Here is a 14475-nt window from a genome sequence, read left to right as displayed (position 1 = left end):
GCGGGGTGGGTGAGGGCGAGTGTGCAGGCACGCGGGGTGCAGTGGAGGGTGTGAGCCTGCTTGGAGGGCCCAGGCAAGGTATTCCTGGGGCTCGTGCGCCCGTGGGTGAGCGCACAAGTGTGTATCGGCCCGTGTTGGGGGTGGGGTAAGGGGTAGGATAAGAGGGGAGGCACGCGCCTGGGGTGGGCGCGTGCGCGAGAGTGCGCGTGCCCCCTCCTGAGCCCGTTGCCATGGGAACGCGCCGCGGCCTGAGTTAATCATTTCCTGTGGAAAGTGCGGGAGGGGCGGGCACGGGGCGGGCCGAGGAGGCAGCGGCGGCGTGGAGCTGCCTCGCGAGGGCGGGCCGGAGCGGGCCGAGCCCGGGGCGCTGCGGCGGCAGCAGCGGCGCTGGGATCCTGTCTCCGCTAGGCCGGTGAGTCGGGGTCCTGGTACGCTGGGGGGTGGGCTGGGACGGGCTCCTCCCAGCGCGCCTGGTGGGCGCCGTGCCCGCCCTACCTGCAGACCCCTCTATCCCGACCCGCGGCGGGCGCTGCAATCAGGCCCCAGAGACCCGGGTGTGCGCGGGGGTCCCACTGTGTCGTCCAGCCGGAGGATCTTGCCGGGACCTGGCTGGGCGTGAGGGTGGCACGGCCTCTGGGGTAGCGCCACCGAGACCCGCTTCGGATCTCCTTGGAGGGGGAATGTGCAGAGCCTACCTGAGAGCTGCGGCTCAACCAGCGCACCCCTTTCCCCTGCGTGGGTCGCTTCCAGGAAGGCTACTGTTTGGGCCCTCCCTCTGTGTCCCCGGGTAGTCGTCCCCCTCCCCCGGGCAAGGCCCGAGGTGGGGTGCGGCAGCCCCTAGGTTAGGAGGAAGGGCCTCAGAAATACCCTCGCAAGCTGAGAGGAATCAAATCATTGACAGCTGCGGATGAGGAATCCCTGCAGGGAGGAGAGTCCAGAAGCGGTCTGTCCCCTCAGCTTTTCCACTGCTAGTAACAGCAGAACTCTGGCTGACACAGTGAAAGGCCCGGTCTTGAAACATTTTAAAGAGGAAGCTGGATTTAAATTCTTAAGTATTATTTGTCACCCTTCCAACACACACACACGCACGCACATGCATACACACACACACACACACACACACACACACACCCTTCAATGCATTTCTCAAGCTTGGGCATTGGGATTACCCCTAGCTTCACCTTCCTTAGTGTCCTTCTGCCCCAAGACTGGGTAAATGCCCTTCCTAGTCTGGTAGGACTTATTCCCCATGCCCTTCATAAAGGGGCAGTCTCCTTGGCCAGAGAGAGACGCATTTGATAGGAATGCAGCCCCAGAATGGTTTTGTGTATTCAAGTGGCTGGACTTCAGGGTTTGGGGTGGTGAGTTCTGCTGTCTGTATGGGGTACCAGGGAGCAGAGAATTTGAAATCTGGATGCCCCAGAACATGTGTGTGCCAGGGATGCCCTAGCCCAGTCTAGCTATGCCTCCTTCCCCAAATGCTCACCCAGGAGAACCAAGCTCTCTCCAGCAGTGGTATATAGGTAACTGAGGTCTGCACACACGCATGCACGCATACACACACACACACACACACACACACACACACACACACACACACAGAGTCTGTGCCCTGCCTAGGACAGGAGGAAGGCAGGTCTACCATCTTTGACTAAACCCAGAGAAGCACATGCCCCTTCCCCAGATAGCTTCTGCATTCACCCACCAATGGAACAGTATTCCAAGAGATAGCAGCATCTTGGGTCCTTTGCATGTACCAACACTTCACACGTGTATTGTCTGATGTCAGCCCTGAGAAATGGCAGTTTTCACCACTTGATATATGAAGATGATAAGGCAAAGAGCGGGTAACCAATTTTCCTAGGTGGCAGAGCCAAGGCCTGACCCAGTCCATAGCTCTACCCCATGATTTCCAGGTCACTAGAGGTCCCAGGTCCCCAGACCAAACACCCATGTAAGGAGAGTGCACACTTCTCTCTTGGCCTAGAACCCTGGGCTTGTTTGAGATTTCTTGATACTCCTGACCTCACTCCCGGGTTTCCAGCTGCTAAATTCGGCTGCTTTTTCCTCTTGGGGACCTAGCACACACCCTTCCTCTTTCTTCAGGCTGCCTCTCCAACTTCCCTTCCTGATAGCACAGAAATATGGTCCCCCACCTCCTTGACTGAGCTGATCTCCCCTAGAATCCTCTGCCCTTCATGGTCTCAGCTTAGTTGGAGCACCCACAGAAGACGGTCCTCCAGCTTCACCTCCTGGCCTGCTGGGTCGGTCGGCTTTCTTCCTGGCACTGTGCCAGGCCGGCTGGGGAGGGCATTTGTATCTGCTCTTCTCACTTCTCCCACTTTACACCCATCTCAAGGCATCCACCATATGGGGCTACTTATGATCAGCATCTTTCTAACCCCTTTCCCCCACATTCCTGTCCTCTCCCAGTGAGTACCCCACATTGTCTTTAGTCAAGGAAGGGAGCACGACCCACTGTCTTCAGTACTTGGCCCTAAGAGCATCAGATCAAAGTCTTCAGTCTCCAACTCCAGATTCCTGCTATTTGTTTGCTGTCTCTAGATGCCTTGTTCCTGCCCCTCTGTCTTCCCCCACATGTCACCTCTTCTTCATCCAGGCTGAACCTCCCTCTAAGAGAGAGACAGCTGCCTCCCAGGCACTGCCCAGTTCCTTGAGCCACCTTGAAAATTGCCTTGCAACCTAGGCTGGTCTAGAACTTGCAACCTTTTGAGTGCTAGGAAAGGTAGATGTGAGCCCCCCCATACCTAGCTCTCCCTTTGGCTTTTCTTAAAAGGAGGTCCCCAGGGCTTTCTTTTACTCAGCTGTGGCCACCTGACTGTCCTACCCTTCCTACTTGCTCTCCATCCACTTCCGGGGACTTCGGGTATGCGCTGGGCAGCTCCTGCCACTCTCAGACCTCCCGCCTTCAGTGACTGCTTCCTCTCACCCCCCCCCCCCCCCCCCCCCCCCCCCCCCCCCCCCCCGACCTCCAATCCCATCCCGTCCTTACTGAATATCATTAATCTTGATTAAGAGTAATCCCCTCTCACTCACCTTGCCGACCATACCCTTACTTTTCCCAATAGTGACCTTTAGCGCTGCATCTTGGTGGCTAGCCTGACCTCCAGGCTTTGGTTCTTGTGTGTGTGTGTGTACATATGTGTACACGTGTGCATGTATATGTATATACATGTGAATGTGCATGTGTGTGCATGTACATGCATTTCAGCTGCTTGCTCAAGTCTCAGCCTTCATACTCTTCAGGATCCATTTAGTAAGCCATCATGGAGCATGTGGGCATAGCATGTGGGATGAGCCCCTCATTCTCAGGAAGCCACAGGGTGGGGCAGGGTGGGAATGGACCCTGTTCAACACATGTTCTTGCTGCCTGTCAGGAAGTGGTCAATTCAGTGAGAGTGGGGAACCTGAAAATGGCCCACGATCCGGGTAGCTCTGTAGGAAGTCCCTTGGGTGCCCAGCTCAGTCTTCAAACTCCATGATACCTTTTTAGTCTGACTTTGCTTCTGTGGCTGGCATCGCAGCCTGACTCTGGGGCAAAAGTTTGGTCAGCTCAAATATCCTTGAGGCTGCTCTACACACAGTAGGTACATAATAAAGATTTTTTTTTTTCCAGTGAGGAAGATGGTGACTCAAGGCCAGCCTGGGCTATGTAGTAACACTCTGTCTCAAATAGCCAAACCAAACCAAGACAAAAACTCCTGATCTAAAAATTTGTGCTTGAACTCTATCCATTTGCTTGCTTCCTATCCTGGACCAGTGCTCCCAGGACATTCACACTTCCCATACCACATGGTACCTGGACACTCAACACTTCCCGTACCAGTGCTCCCAGGACACTTAACACTTCCCATACCAGTGCTCCCAGGACACTCACACTTCCCGTACCACGTGGTACCTGGAAAATCACTCTGTTCAAAATACTTTGAACATTTGTTATTTTTGAGACAGGGCCTCACTATGTAGCCCTGGCTGTCCTGGTACTTGCTGTGTAGAACAGGCTGACCTTGAACTCATAAGGGATCTCTGCCTTGGGTGTGCTGGGATTAAAGGTTTGTGTCATCACTTCAGTAAACCTTTACCTAACACTGTGACTGGAAGTTTGAGGCCCCTGACTTCTGCTAGGTGCCCAGCACATAGTAGGCACTCAATAAATGATTATGAACTAGGAACTGAATGAATGCCTGGCCTAGTGCCTGACACACCCCCAGCACTGAGTTACTTGAATGTGTGAATGAACTGGCCCTGAGAATTTGCTGAATGTAAACCCAGCTTGCCCCTGGCCCTAAGCCAGCCCCCTCTGAGCCCCTCCTCAGTGAGATGCTAATACTCAGAGCATTAGCTGCTGGGCCACTGGCTTGGGACAGAGCCTGAAGGCTGAGACTTGAGCAAGCAGCTGAGTCTAATTAGAAAATGAGAGCTCATGGAGGAAAAGGATTAAACTCACCACTGGTTGGAAGCATAGTCCCGGAGCTTCCTCCATGTGGGGCTGCTGCTCGGTGTGTCCTCTGGCAGAGCTTCGCAGTGGGTGGCAGACTCACTAACTTGCTCCCTGCCCATGGTCAATGCCAAGCATCCAGGGTCCTCCTTTTAAAGCTCCCTTTCCCTTGTTCTCTCCGCAGCCTGCCCGGCACCCAGAAGAGGTTGCTGAGCCCCGGGCCATGGTCCCCTCTCGCAGGACGTGGAACTTGGGAGCCACGCCTTCACTGCGGGGCCTGTGGAGAGTGGGCCGGGTCCAGGAGCCCAAGCCCGGGATGGCTCGCCCCGCCCCAGCAAGCCCAGCCGCCCGCCCTTTCCCACACACCGGCCAGGGGAGGTTGAGAACTGGTGAGTCCGCATTTTTAGAATGCCTCTTCATTTCCCTTCCTTCCTCCAGATCCCAGAGATGAGACTGAGGCTTCTCGCGGTTCCTAAACTCAGTCAGAGCTGTCAGGTAATTACAGGGTAGCCAGCAGCCCAGAGCCGGCTGGGCGTGGAGCGCAGCGCAGCGCAGCGTCACCGGGTGCTCCTTCCCTGCGTCCAGCCTGGGAGGAGGAGAAGGCTGGGGCCGGTTAAACTTTAACAGTCCATAGCACCGCGGCATCAGCTACATTCCCGCCAGCCGAACCAGGTCAGAGACTCTGAGATCTCATTTGGGTACTCTCTAATATCAGCTGAAGGCGGTAAGCAAGGTAGGTGAAGCGGCTGACCTCTTGAGTACCCTGCTCGGCACTGACACCTGATTCTGCCAGGCTGCCCTGGACAGGAGTGAGGAGCGAGTGGTACAGGCTGCGCAGAGTGTTGGCCAGCCGGGTTTGGGTGCCAGGTCCTGGGTTTTAGGTGTCAGCCAGCCAGTGGCTGCTTTCAAAACCAACAGGTCTATGGTGAGAGGGTCCTGGGTCCTGGAGCCTGGGCCACTGCTGTACCCTAGGGAACTGTCAGCACTCAGCTTTCTGGGTCATGTCTCAGGTGCTGAGACTGTCAAGGAGCCAGCCACTCCTCTGTTCTGGGTAGGGGCAGGGTGTTGGGGTGAGGAGCCGACTTGACCCTTTCCCTACCTCTGTGTGGGCAAGCAGGCAGGGTGCCCTGGTTGTGTGGGAAGGAAGGGTTATCCTGGAGAACTGCCTTCAGGTGTTTGTTACCTTTTGCTCCTGTCCTACAGGGAGAAGTGTCCAGAGACCATCCTGGCCCTCTGGGTCATGAGGCCCTGGGATCTAAGCCCCTTAGTATTGAGAAGAGGGAATACACAAGAGGTTCCGCCATGGCCCCTCTCTCCCTTTCTAACTGTAACGGAGTTCACTCTGCCAGTGGGCAGCAGGGCAGTGCTTTGAAGATCTCCCAGCTTCTATAGTTGCCTGGGGGCTGCCAGCCCCTTAGACCCTGGGAGGCTTCAGGCAAAGCAGGGCTCTCTGGGTCAGTCAGAGCTGGTTGTTTAAAAGGGGGAAGGGATGGTCTCTACAAGGTTGTCTCCTGGTGTGAATAAAATAGAGATGAATATGGCTTTTCTGGTTAAAATTTTTAACCTTAGAAATCCTACTGACCTCTTCATCTACTTTGCATATGTGTGTGTGTGTGTGTCTGTGCAAGCGCGCGCTCTCCAGTGTGCATGCATGCGTGCGTACGTGCTTGTGTGTGTGTGTGTGTGTGTGTGTGTATTTGTGTGCTTATGAAGTGAGTACAGTGACTTTAAAGACTTATGACCACTTTATAAATTTAAGATAAAGATCAAGTGAAACCTGTGTGTGACAGCGTACCCCAGTCCCCTTCAGATCTTCCCTGCTGGTGTTTGGTCGGCACATCAGTTTGAATATATGCTTTGTGTAGCACTAGGCCTGTTAGCCATTCCAGGTCTCTGGTTTTCTGGCTTTCCAACAAGGGGATGTCCTCCACCTGCCTGGGTGGTTGTGATGGCAATCACTAGCTTAATGGCTAATATCTGTGGGTCCTTCAGGCTTTTGTCAGTATGGAGACTTCCTGTTCCTTGGGCTCTTGAGCCTCACTATGGGGTTATGCCCTCAGGATGTTAGTTTATCTCAGGGTCATGGCTATGCTTTTTTTTTTTAAAGAAAGAAACTACAGGGCTTACTTTGATTGCCTGAAACTTGCTATATAGACCAGGCTAGCTTTGAACTCACAGAATTCTGCCTGCCTCTGCCTTTTGAGTGCTAGGATTAAAATCGTGCCTGGTGAAAAAGCTTCCATTTAACTGATTCTTCAAAATCAATTTATTTGGTTTATTTTCAAATAAATCAAATTTATTATTTTAATTTTAATGTGTATGTATATTTACCTGTGTGATTAAATGCACATGAGTACAGGTACCTACAGAGTTAAGAGGTATCAGATCCCTTGGAGCTGGACTTACGGCAATTGTGAATCACTCAGTGTGGGTGCTGGGAGCAACGCTCCAGTCCTTTGCAAGAGCAGTATGTGTTCTCAGATGAGAACATCTCTCCAGCCTGTGGCTGTGTCATTTGACAGAAAGGCTACTATTGTTTCCCAGCCTGGTCAGGTTAGAGGAGGGGGGTGTCCTGCCCCAGAGGATACACTTCTGGCTGTTCTGGGTGCACTTCTAGAAATAGCAGGGACTAGGGTACCCAGTGTGGGGCTGGTCTTAGTTAAGGCAAGGGAGAAATTGCCACCTAGAGGCAGTCTGGATAATAAAGCTGTGTCCCTGTGATGTACAGCTCACTCAAGTGTCTTGGCTTCCTCTTACAGCTCTCTGCAGAGGAGCTGATGAATAAGCGTGGACCCCCAAAGCCACTGTGGCAACTGGGGAGTCCCTGGCAGGGTCTTGGGTACCCTCCAGGAAAGAATCTCAGGGTCTTTTTTTTTTTTGGTAAGGGAATCAGGCAGCCCCACCCTGCCCCTACCTGTATGGAGAGAGCCTATTGAGACCACAGGAGGCCCTGCTGGCCATACCTGGGTAGATTGGATTGGCAAAAGATGATCTCAGCCTGCTTTGGCCGGTGGTCCTTGGCCAGCAGCCAAATATGTTATCTTATCTGTCTGTCTGTCTTTCCTGAGACAGGGCGTGGAAAAGATTTCCTACCCAGTGGCGAGGAAGACTCCACTTCCCGGACTGCAGCTCGCCCGTCTCTTGCACAGTGTCGAGCCCTCAGCGTGGACTGGCCTGGCCCTAGGAGTCCCCATAGACTCTACCTGACAGTGCAGGTAAACCCGAGCCGTCAGATGCAGGGGCAAGAGTGAGTTTGGTCCTCGGAACTCTAGCAGTTGGGTCCAGCGGGGTGAAGAGCTGGGAATGAACTTGCCAGGCACCAGTTCTGTTGGCTAGCCCTTTGCAGCCCATAGCTGAGAGAATGCCTGCAACAGGCTGCATTAGAGCTTATCCCAGGGAAGATCTCCGAGGTGACAGGAGTGTCTCAGCCACACCCTGGCTGAGGTGGGAAGTGAGGCCTGTGCTAAGATTTACAGAGCTGAAGGAGATACTGGGAAATTAGACTGTTTATTCCTGTGTGGACAATGCCTATGTGGCCTTGGTGAGGAATCAGAAGCGGGCCAGGCTGGGTGTGGTGCATGCCTTTAATCCTAAAGGAGGCAGGGAGAGGCAGATCTCTGTGAGTTTGAGGCCAGCCTTATCTATGAAGCAAGTTCCAGGATGTCCAGGGATACAGAGACTGTCTCACAGAGTCCAAAGGGAGATGGTGGGGAGATAGATGCTTCTCCTACCAGCTGTCAGTGACTTTCAGAAGCATGCTTACTGCAGACTGGATGGTAGGTAGATTTGATTGTAGAAATAACACAAAGAGTTAGTGGTTTTTATTTAACACAGTTTAGGAACACAGGCATTAGATCTCATGTCTCAACAGAAAGATACTGGTTTGTATGAATTTTATAGATGAGGAGGTTCAGAGCTCAGAGAGGTTAAGTAATTTGCTACTGGTCACACAGTAGGCTGAGGTCTGAACTACCAAACAGAAATAGAATACAGAAGTATTTAAAAAAAATTATGAAAGGTGGTGGCGCATGCCTTTTATAGAGGAGGAACTCTGATTTTGAGGCCAGTCTGGTCTACTGAGCCAGTTCCAGGACAGCCTGGGCTACTTAGAGAAACTCTGTCTCAAACCTAAATAAACAACCTCCAAATAAACAAAAAAGCCAAATGGCACAAAGAATTCAAAGAATTCATGATATGATCCCTAGAAGCTGGATGCTCCTCATGGTCCTTCTGCGACTCCACTGTGAAAGGTTCATATTCATCCACTTACCGTACCTTACCGACACCAGTGGTATGGTATTTATATTTACTTTTTCACATTATTCTATGGCCTGCTGTTTCCCTCATGGCCGTCTTTGAGATCTCTTCATACACATTAGTCATGGAGAACTCCATCCATTCCCCTACACCACTGCATAATACTCTACTTAAGATTTCCACATAAACTGTAATGGGGCTGCATGTATGCCTGTAGCATTAGAGCCCTTGGCTGGCTCATCCCATCACCACCAAATAACGATGACGGTGATTATGGTAGTGATGGTAAATCCTCCTTGTCTGCCCTGTGTGTTATCTCTGATCACAGTGTGCTCCTTTGATGTTGAAGTCATGATGCTGATCTTGCACAGATTGTGTGTACATGTGGGTATGGGGGTAGCACAGTGCATCTGTGCAGTTAGAGAATAGCTTGTGAGGGTCAGCCCACCTACTGCATAGGCTCTGGGGATGGGAATTCAGGTCCTTGGGTGCCTTCATGCATCGAGCCATCTTATTGGCCAACATTAGTTTGTTAGTTTAGGATCTCACTACTTACCCTGTTTGGTCTCAAACTCCGATATCTACTAACTCGTCTCCCAAGGGCTGGGATTAAAGGCATGTGCCACCATACCCAGCTGCATTAGTTTGGAGTGTATGAATGTTTGCCTGCATATATGTATATGCACCTGGTACCTGCTGCCCAAGGATGCCAGAAGAAGGAATTAGTTCCCCATAGCTACCACATGGGTGCTGGGAAACCAACCTAGGTTCTCTAGGTTTAAATCGGCTGACACTCCGTGTCTAGAACTAGTTACCAACATGAACGCTCATGTGGATGCTGGGAACTGAACCTAGGAACAAAGGCAGCAAGTGCTCTTATCTGCTGAGCCACCTCTCCAATGCTTGCATTACTATATATTTTTTAAAGGTTTATTTTTATTATATGGGTGTTTGCATATATGCTTGCTGCCTACGGAGGCCAGAAGAGGGCATCAGGTCTGCTCAGACTAGAGTTACGGTCATGAGCCACCATCTGAGTCCTGGGAATTGGACCTGGGTCCCTTGGAAGAACAGCCAGTGCTCTCAACTGCTGCGTGGTCTCTTCAGCCCCCCTGTATTAGTATTTTAATATGTGCATTTGCTGAACAGCAAATTATAGATTGGCTGCTTTGTGCCAATGTGTCCTTAGACTGGTGCAGGGATGCTGAGAAGGGAAGTAGGGATGGTAGCCCAGTAGAGGCTCCAGAGAGTCACCAGTGACCTCACATGTGTGAATACAAATAGGAGAGCACCAGGAGCACAACTTCGGAGCATGAAGGGTTATCAGGAGGTGTTGTCTAGATTCCCCTAAGAGACGGACTCATAATCCCTCCTAGTCTTTATATTTTTGAGACAGTGACTCCCTCTGTAGTCTAGGCTTGTGTGGAACTTGTGGCAGATACCCATGTTCCCACGTCCTGTGGTTTTAGGCATAAGCCACCAGGCCTGGCTTTTTTTCTGAGCTTCTGATTGCTTCATACACACATCCTGCCTTTCCAGGTAGTCACTGTGCAGCGGGTGGGCAGGATGGGTTCTGGGGAAAATGCACACCTTTGAACCATCTTCCCTCCAGCGGATGCAGTCCTAGGCTGCTGCTCTGGGCAGAACCGCAGGGATGATGGTGTTTAAGGGACAGCCTTTGTTTCAACATGTTTCTTGGTTCTTGTCAGATTCTTCTGAGAGCTGAACCAGCCATACTTGTTTCCTTTGTGGGGTCTTTGAGGAGAGTGGGTCTGGCAAGACAACAGTTAAGGAAACCAGGGGGAAGTTAAATCGGGAGGCTGTGGTTAGGAACTGCAGCTCAGCTGGGTGGTGGCCCTGTTCTTGAGCTTTGATTATGGGGTGCTGGGCTGTGGCTGCTACGGAGGCCTGGGCTCAGCAGCTCTACTGACGCTCCATTCAGAAGCTTCCAAGTTCATGTCCTTCTGGCCCCTGCAGAGCTCTGCCATGTTTATGGCTATGGATGTATGCTGAAGTGTGTACCACGCCAGGGGCACAACCTGCAGGTCACAGGCTCAATCAGTCCAGCCTTGTTCCAGCGACTAAGACTGAGTGGTACCTCCAGGACACTGCAGAAATTCCCAGCCCCCAGGGACGTCTGTCCTTCCTGTGCTTCAGCCAGCAGCCCAGAAATAGTGTAACCTTTGCTCTTGTCTGAAGGCAAATGGAAACTTCCAACTGTTGCAGTCCCTGCCGCCCCCACCTCCCCCAGCCTGCTGGAAATTGTGTACCAGTTGGTTGAAGGGTGGGGACAGAATTTAGCTGAGGAGAAATTTCCTAAATACAAGAGATGGAGGGAGGAAGAGTCCGAGGGCGTGGATGATTAGGCACCTGCTGGGCCGATTTTCACTCTTGTAATTCTTTTTTTTTAAAGATTTATTTAGGCCCCCTTCCTTCACCCCCTTCTTCCTCTTCTCCCAGATAAATCTCTTCTTGTGGAGGAAAAAAAAAGATTTATTTTATATATGTGAGTACATTGTCACTGCCCTTAGATAGGCCAGAAGAAGGCATTGGATCCCATTATAGATGGTTACAAGCCACCTTGTGGTTGCTGGGAATTGAACTCAGAACCTCTGGAAGAGCAGTCAGTGCTCTTAGCCACTGAGCCATCTCTCCAGCCCTTGCAATTTTTTTTGATTGGCCTTTTGATGCTCAAAGTTAGCGAGTGTAGATCAGAGAAACTATAAATTGATCATAGCTAGTAGCTGTCTATGTGGTGCCTCCAAGTGCCGGCACTTTAAGCCTTGCATGCTGCTGCCTTGGGTTTGCCCACTGGCACTAGAGGGTGGAGATTAGTGGCTCTAGACTGAGAAGGGAGGGAAACAGCTTTGGAGAGGGTACAGAATTTGTCCACAGCCACACAGCACGCAGGTGACATGCTGTCTCCCTGTACTGAGCATTGAAGAAAAAAAATGTAGCACCTGGCTCTAGGATGTTGGCACAGACCTTTAATTCCAGTAGGGAGAAGGTAGAGGCAAAAGGATCTCTGCAGGTTCCAGGCCAGCCAGGGCCACAGTGTGAGTGAGACCCTGTAAATAAAATAAGATTAACACTCAACTTGAGACATAAAAGCATCTTCCCAGAGGCTCTGTGGACATAAACACAACAAAACTGTGCTTTGAAGGTGAGAAAGGCAAGCCTCAGAAGGGTCCAGGGTGGCCTGGAAGGTGCTTTCTGCACAGGTCCTTCTCCCTGCTCATCTTCATTCCCCAAGTGTAAGTTGCTCTCGTTTCCATGTCAGTGGGTCTCTGTGTGTGCATACCCCACCCCGAGCACACATACCGACTCTGCTGCCCGTGAGCTTTCCAGTCTGTTTCTCATCCGCATCTTGTGTTATTATTACCCTTAAATGGGTTCACACTGTCCGGATCCTCGCTTGGTGTCTTTCTCCATGAGCTACTAGGGATATCTCCAGAGGAAGCACCCCTTTTTACCCCTCCACTCATCTGCTCCAGCCCAGCCACCTTGGCCTCAGTCCCTTGACCAGAACATGGGGTCGCATTGCCCCTGGATAGCCCTGTGGGACACAGCATGCAGAAGGCAGAGTGGTCATTCTCCTGGTCAGATGGACTCATGTATCTTCTTAGTCCTGGGAGTGCTTTCCCTAGGTGGGAAGCTGTCTGCCAAGGTGTTGGAGCAGATGACACCTCAGGGGAGTTGCCCTAAGACTGTTGTGTGTGGGCAGGACAGGGTAGTCACCTGCATTGGGGCTTGTTGTGAACAGGCTGCTCACGTGTTGCTGACTCCTGACCCATGGAGCCTGCAGGGATAGCACAAACTTTATCTGGGGAACGTAGGCACTTAGAACCTTTTCTACTGATGTAGAGACTGACTATGGTGGGACCCAAGAATAAATTATTGTCATCTTTCTGTAGGATGTTAGGCTGGCTTCCCAGATTCCAGGCAGGACCATTTGTCCACACCTCCTTGGTGATGACACTGCTGGGCCCTGGGACCAGAATGCTTACCACCCCAGGGCAAGGGTCTCTCCTTAGCACAGTCCCCTTCACGAGAGGATTCTGGTTGTGTCTTGGCAGCAGGCCCTGCGGGACAAGGGGTGCGAGAGCAAGAGTCAGGGGACGAAAGAAGACAAGCTCCCGAAGAGGCAGGCGCCGGCCCCCAGGCGGGACCGGGAGGCCCCAGAAGCTGGTGGTACCATGAATGTAGAAAAAACAGGTAAAGGAGGTCAGCCCCACTGTCTGACATGCTCTGGCTGAGCTAGTGCAGGAGGGAGAACTCTGTCCACAGCTGGAAGTGGCTCAGCCAGACTGGCCACCTGACATGAACTTGAGACTCCGACCAGCCTCTTCCAGATCCACGGACAGCCATGTGTCTGTCCTCTTTCTTGTCCTGCCCCTTGTCCCAGGGCCACTAGGGCTCCACCCAGTGATAAGAGACTTTAGCCACTGGAGGTTGGGTTGGATTTCCCTTCTTTTTGTCTTTTCCCAGCACCTACCTAAAGCAGGGCCCAGGAGCAGCCTCCCAGACGCCACCGGTCCCTCCCGCAGAGGCCTGGCTATGTTCTGGTCAGAGGAGCCAGAGGTCAGGGATTTGTTTCCCCTCCCTCCAGGCTGAGAAACCTAAGCCTGCAGTTCCATTATCCTCTGACCACTGTGGCACCTAGAGCTAACTGGGTTTAGAAGGTTCTCCAGGTTCCTTTGCTGTCTTCTGGGTTTTCAGCAGTAAATACTGGTCAGTGAACACAGGGAGAGAATGTCTTAGGGAGCCTCAGGGCAAGGCCAGGAGTACTGGGGAAAGGTGCTGCTTTCTCAGTCTGTGTGTCTGAACTTGCTGGGGTTGTTGGAGGCAGTCACTCCCTCCTCTGAGTCTGAACCAGTGCCTGTTCTGTACTGTGCCTGGTCTGCCTCGATTCAGGGCAGGCTTAGGGTGTGGGTAAACAGTGGGCAGTCAGGTCTTCAAAATGGCCACCATCTGGTCAGCTGGTGGGGGCAAGCCCAGAGGAGGAAGGCTAGATCCTCTTAGCAATGAATACTGGCACAGCACCTGAGCCCTGGGCTCTGTGGTGGGCCATGCCTCCAGAAACTGACCTGTCTGCCAGGTGGTAGCTCCCTCAGCATGGGGCTTGTTCTGCCCAAGCACCCTTGGGCCTCACCTCTCCTCTCTTCTTCCCGTTCTCAGTCCTCCCTTAGCTTCTTCAAGAGTGTTTCTTCCACTACCCTACCCATGACTCTGCAGGTTCCACTCACCTCCTGGACCCCTTACACAGGGTTCCATGCTGAGGTCTGGGGCTCAGAGCCTCCCAGGACAGAAGCCATGTCATGGATGACACTCATACCTGTGTTACCTATGGGATCCCAGCTACTTTCCCAGGGCTGCTTTTGGGCTAGGTACATTGTCCCTGTTTCACACAGGAAGAGCCTGCAGGGTCCCTCCCATGTGATTCAAGAGGCAAGACCAGCTCCCAGCCAAGCCCAGCACATTCTGTTGCGCACCAATGCAGTCTGTGGCCATACTGATCACATGTCGCCCGTGGCAGCCCCGTGTGCTGGCCTAGAAGCATCGGGCTGCCCTTACTCCCTCTAGAATAGATCACAGAGGCTGGGCCTGCACTGTGTGACTTTCATGCTGTGTGTCACATGCAGAGCCACATAGCTGGGGTCACTTGCCTAGCACGGGTTGTCCAGCCCCAAATCTCTGGGGGAAGAGGACACCAGCCCCACCCATGGTGGCCTAGCTATAGCTGCCTCCCATTTCCCTGT

At 52.4% G+C, this 14475-nt stretch overlaps 1 protein-coding gene across 10 annotated transcripts in view; it reads left to right on the top strand.

Moving 5' to 3' along the window:
* The first annotated feature begins 265 nt into the window (after window positions 1–265).
* Kifc3 (kinesin family member C3) overlaps window positions 266–14475 on the top strand; it is a 34377-nt gene continuing 20167 nt past the window's right edge. Inside the window, exons 1-4 of one of the 10 annotated variants that reach the window (XM_031340950.1) lie at window positions 281–412; window positions 4644–4848; window positions 7532–7674; window positions 12793–12931. In XM_031340950.1, the coding sequence (XP_031196810.1) occupies window positions 4683–4848; window positions 7532–7674; window positions 12793–12931 (448 nt within the window). In that variant the 5' untranslated portion in view covers window positions 281–412; window positions 4644–4682. Of the gene's footprint in view, window positions 413–4643; window positions 4849–4878; window positions 4955–4978; window positions 5193–7531; window positions 7675–12792; window positions 12932–14475 lie in introns of those variants that run through there. The other 9 variants (XM_031340947.1, XM_031340946.1, XM_031340949.1 and 6 more) reach the window with 9 other exon arrangements.

Source organism: Mastomys coucha, unplaced genomic scaffold (genome assembly GCF_008632895.1).
Source record: "Mastomys coucha isolate ucsf_1 unplaced genomic scaffold, UCSF_Mcou_1 pScaffold22, whole genome shotgun sequence".
NCBI classification, from domain to species: Eukaryota; Metazoa; Chordata; class Mammalia; order Rodentia; family Muridae; genus Mastomys; species Mastomys coucha.
This window is presented reverse-complemented; position numbering and strand designations above follow the sequence as displayed.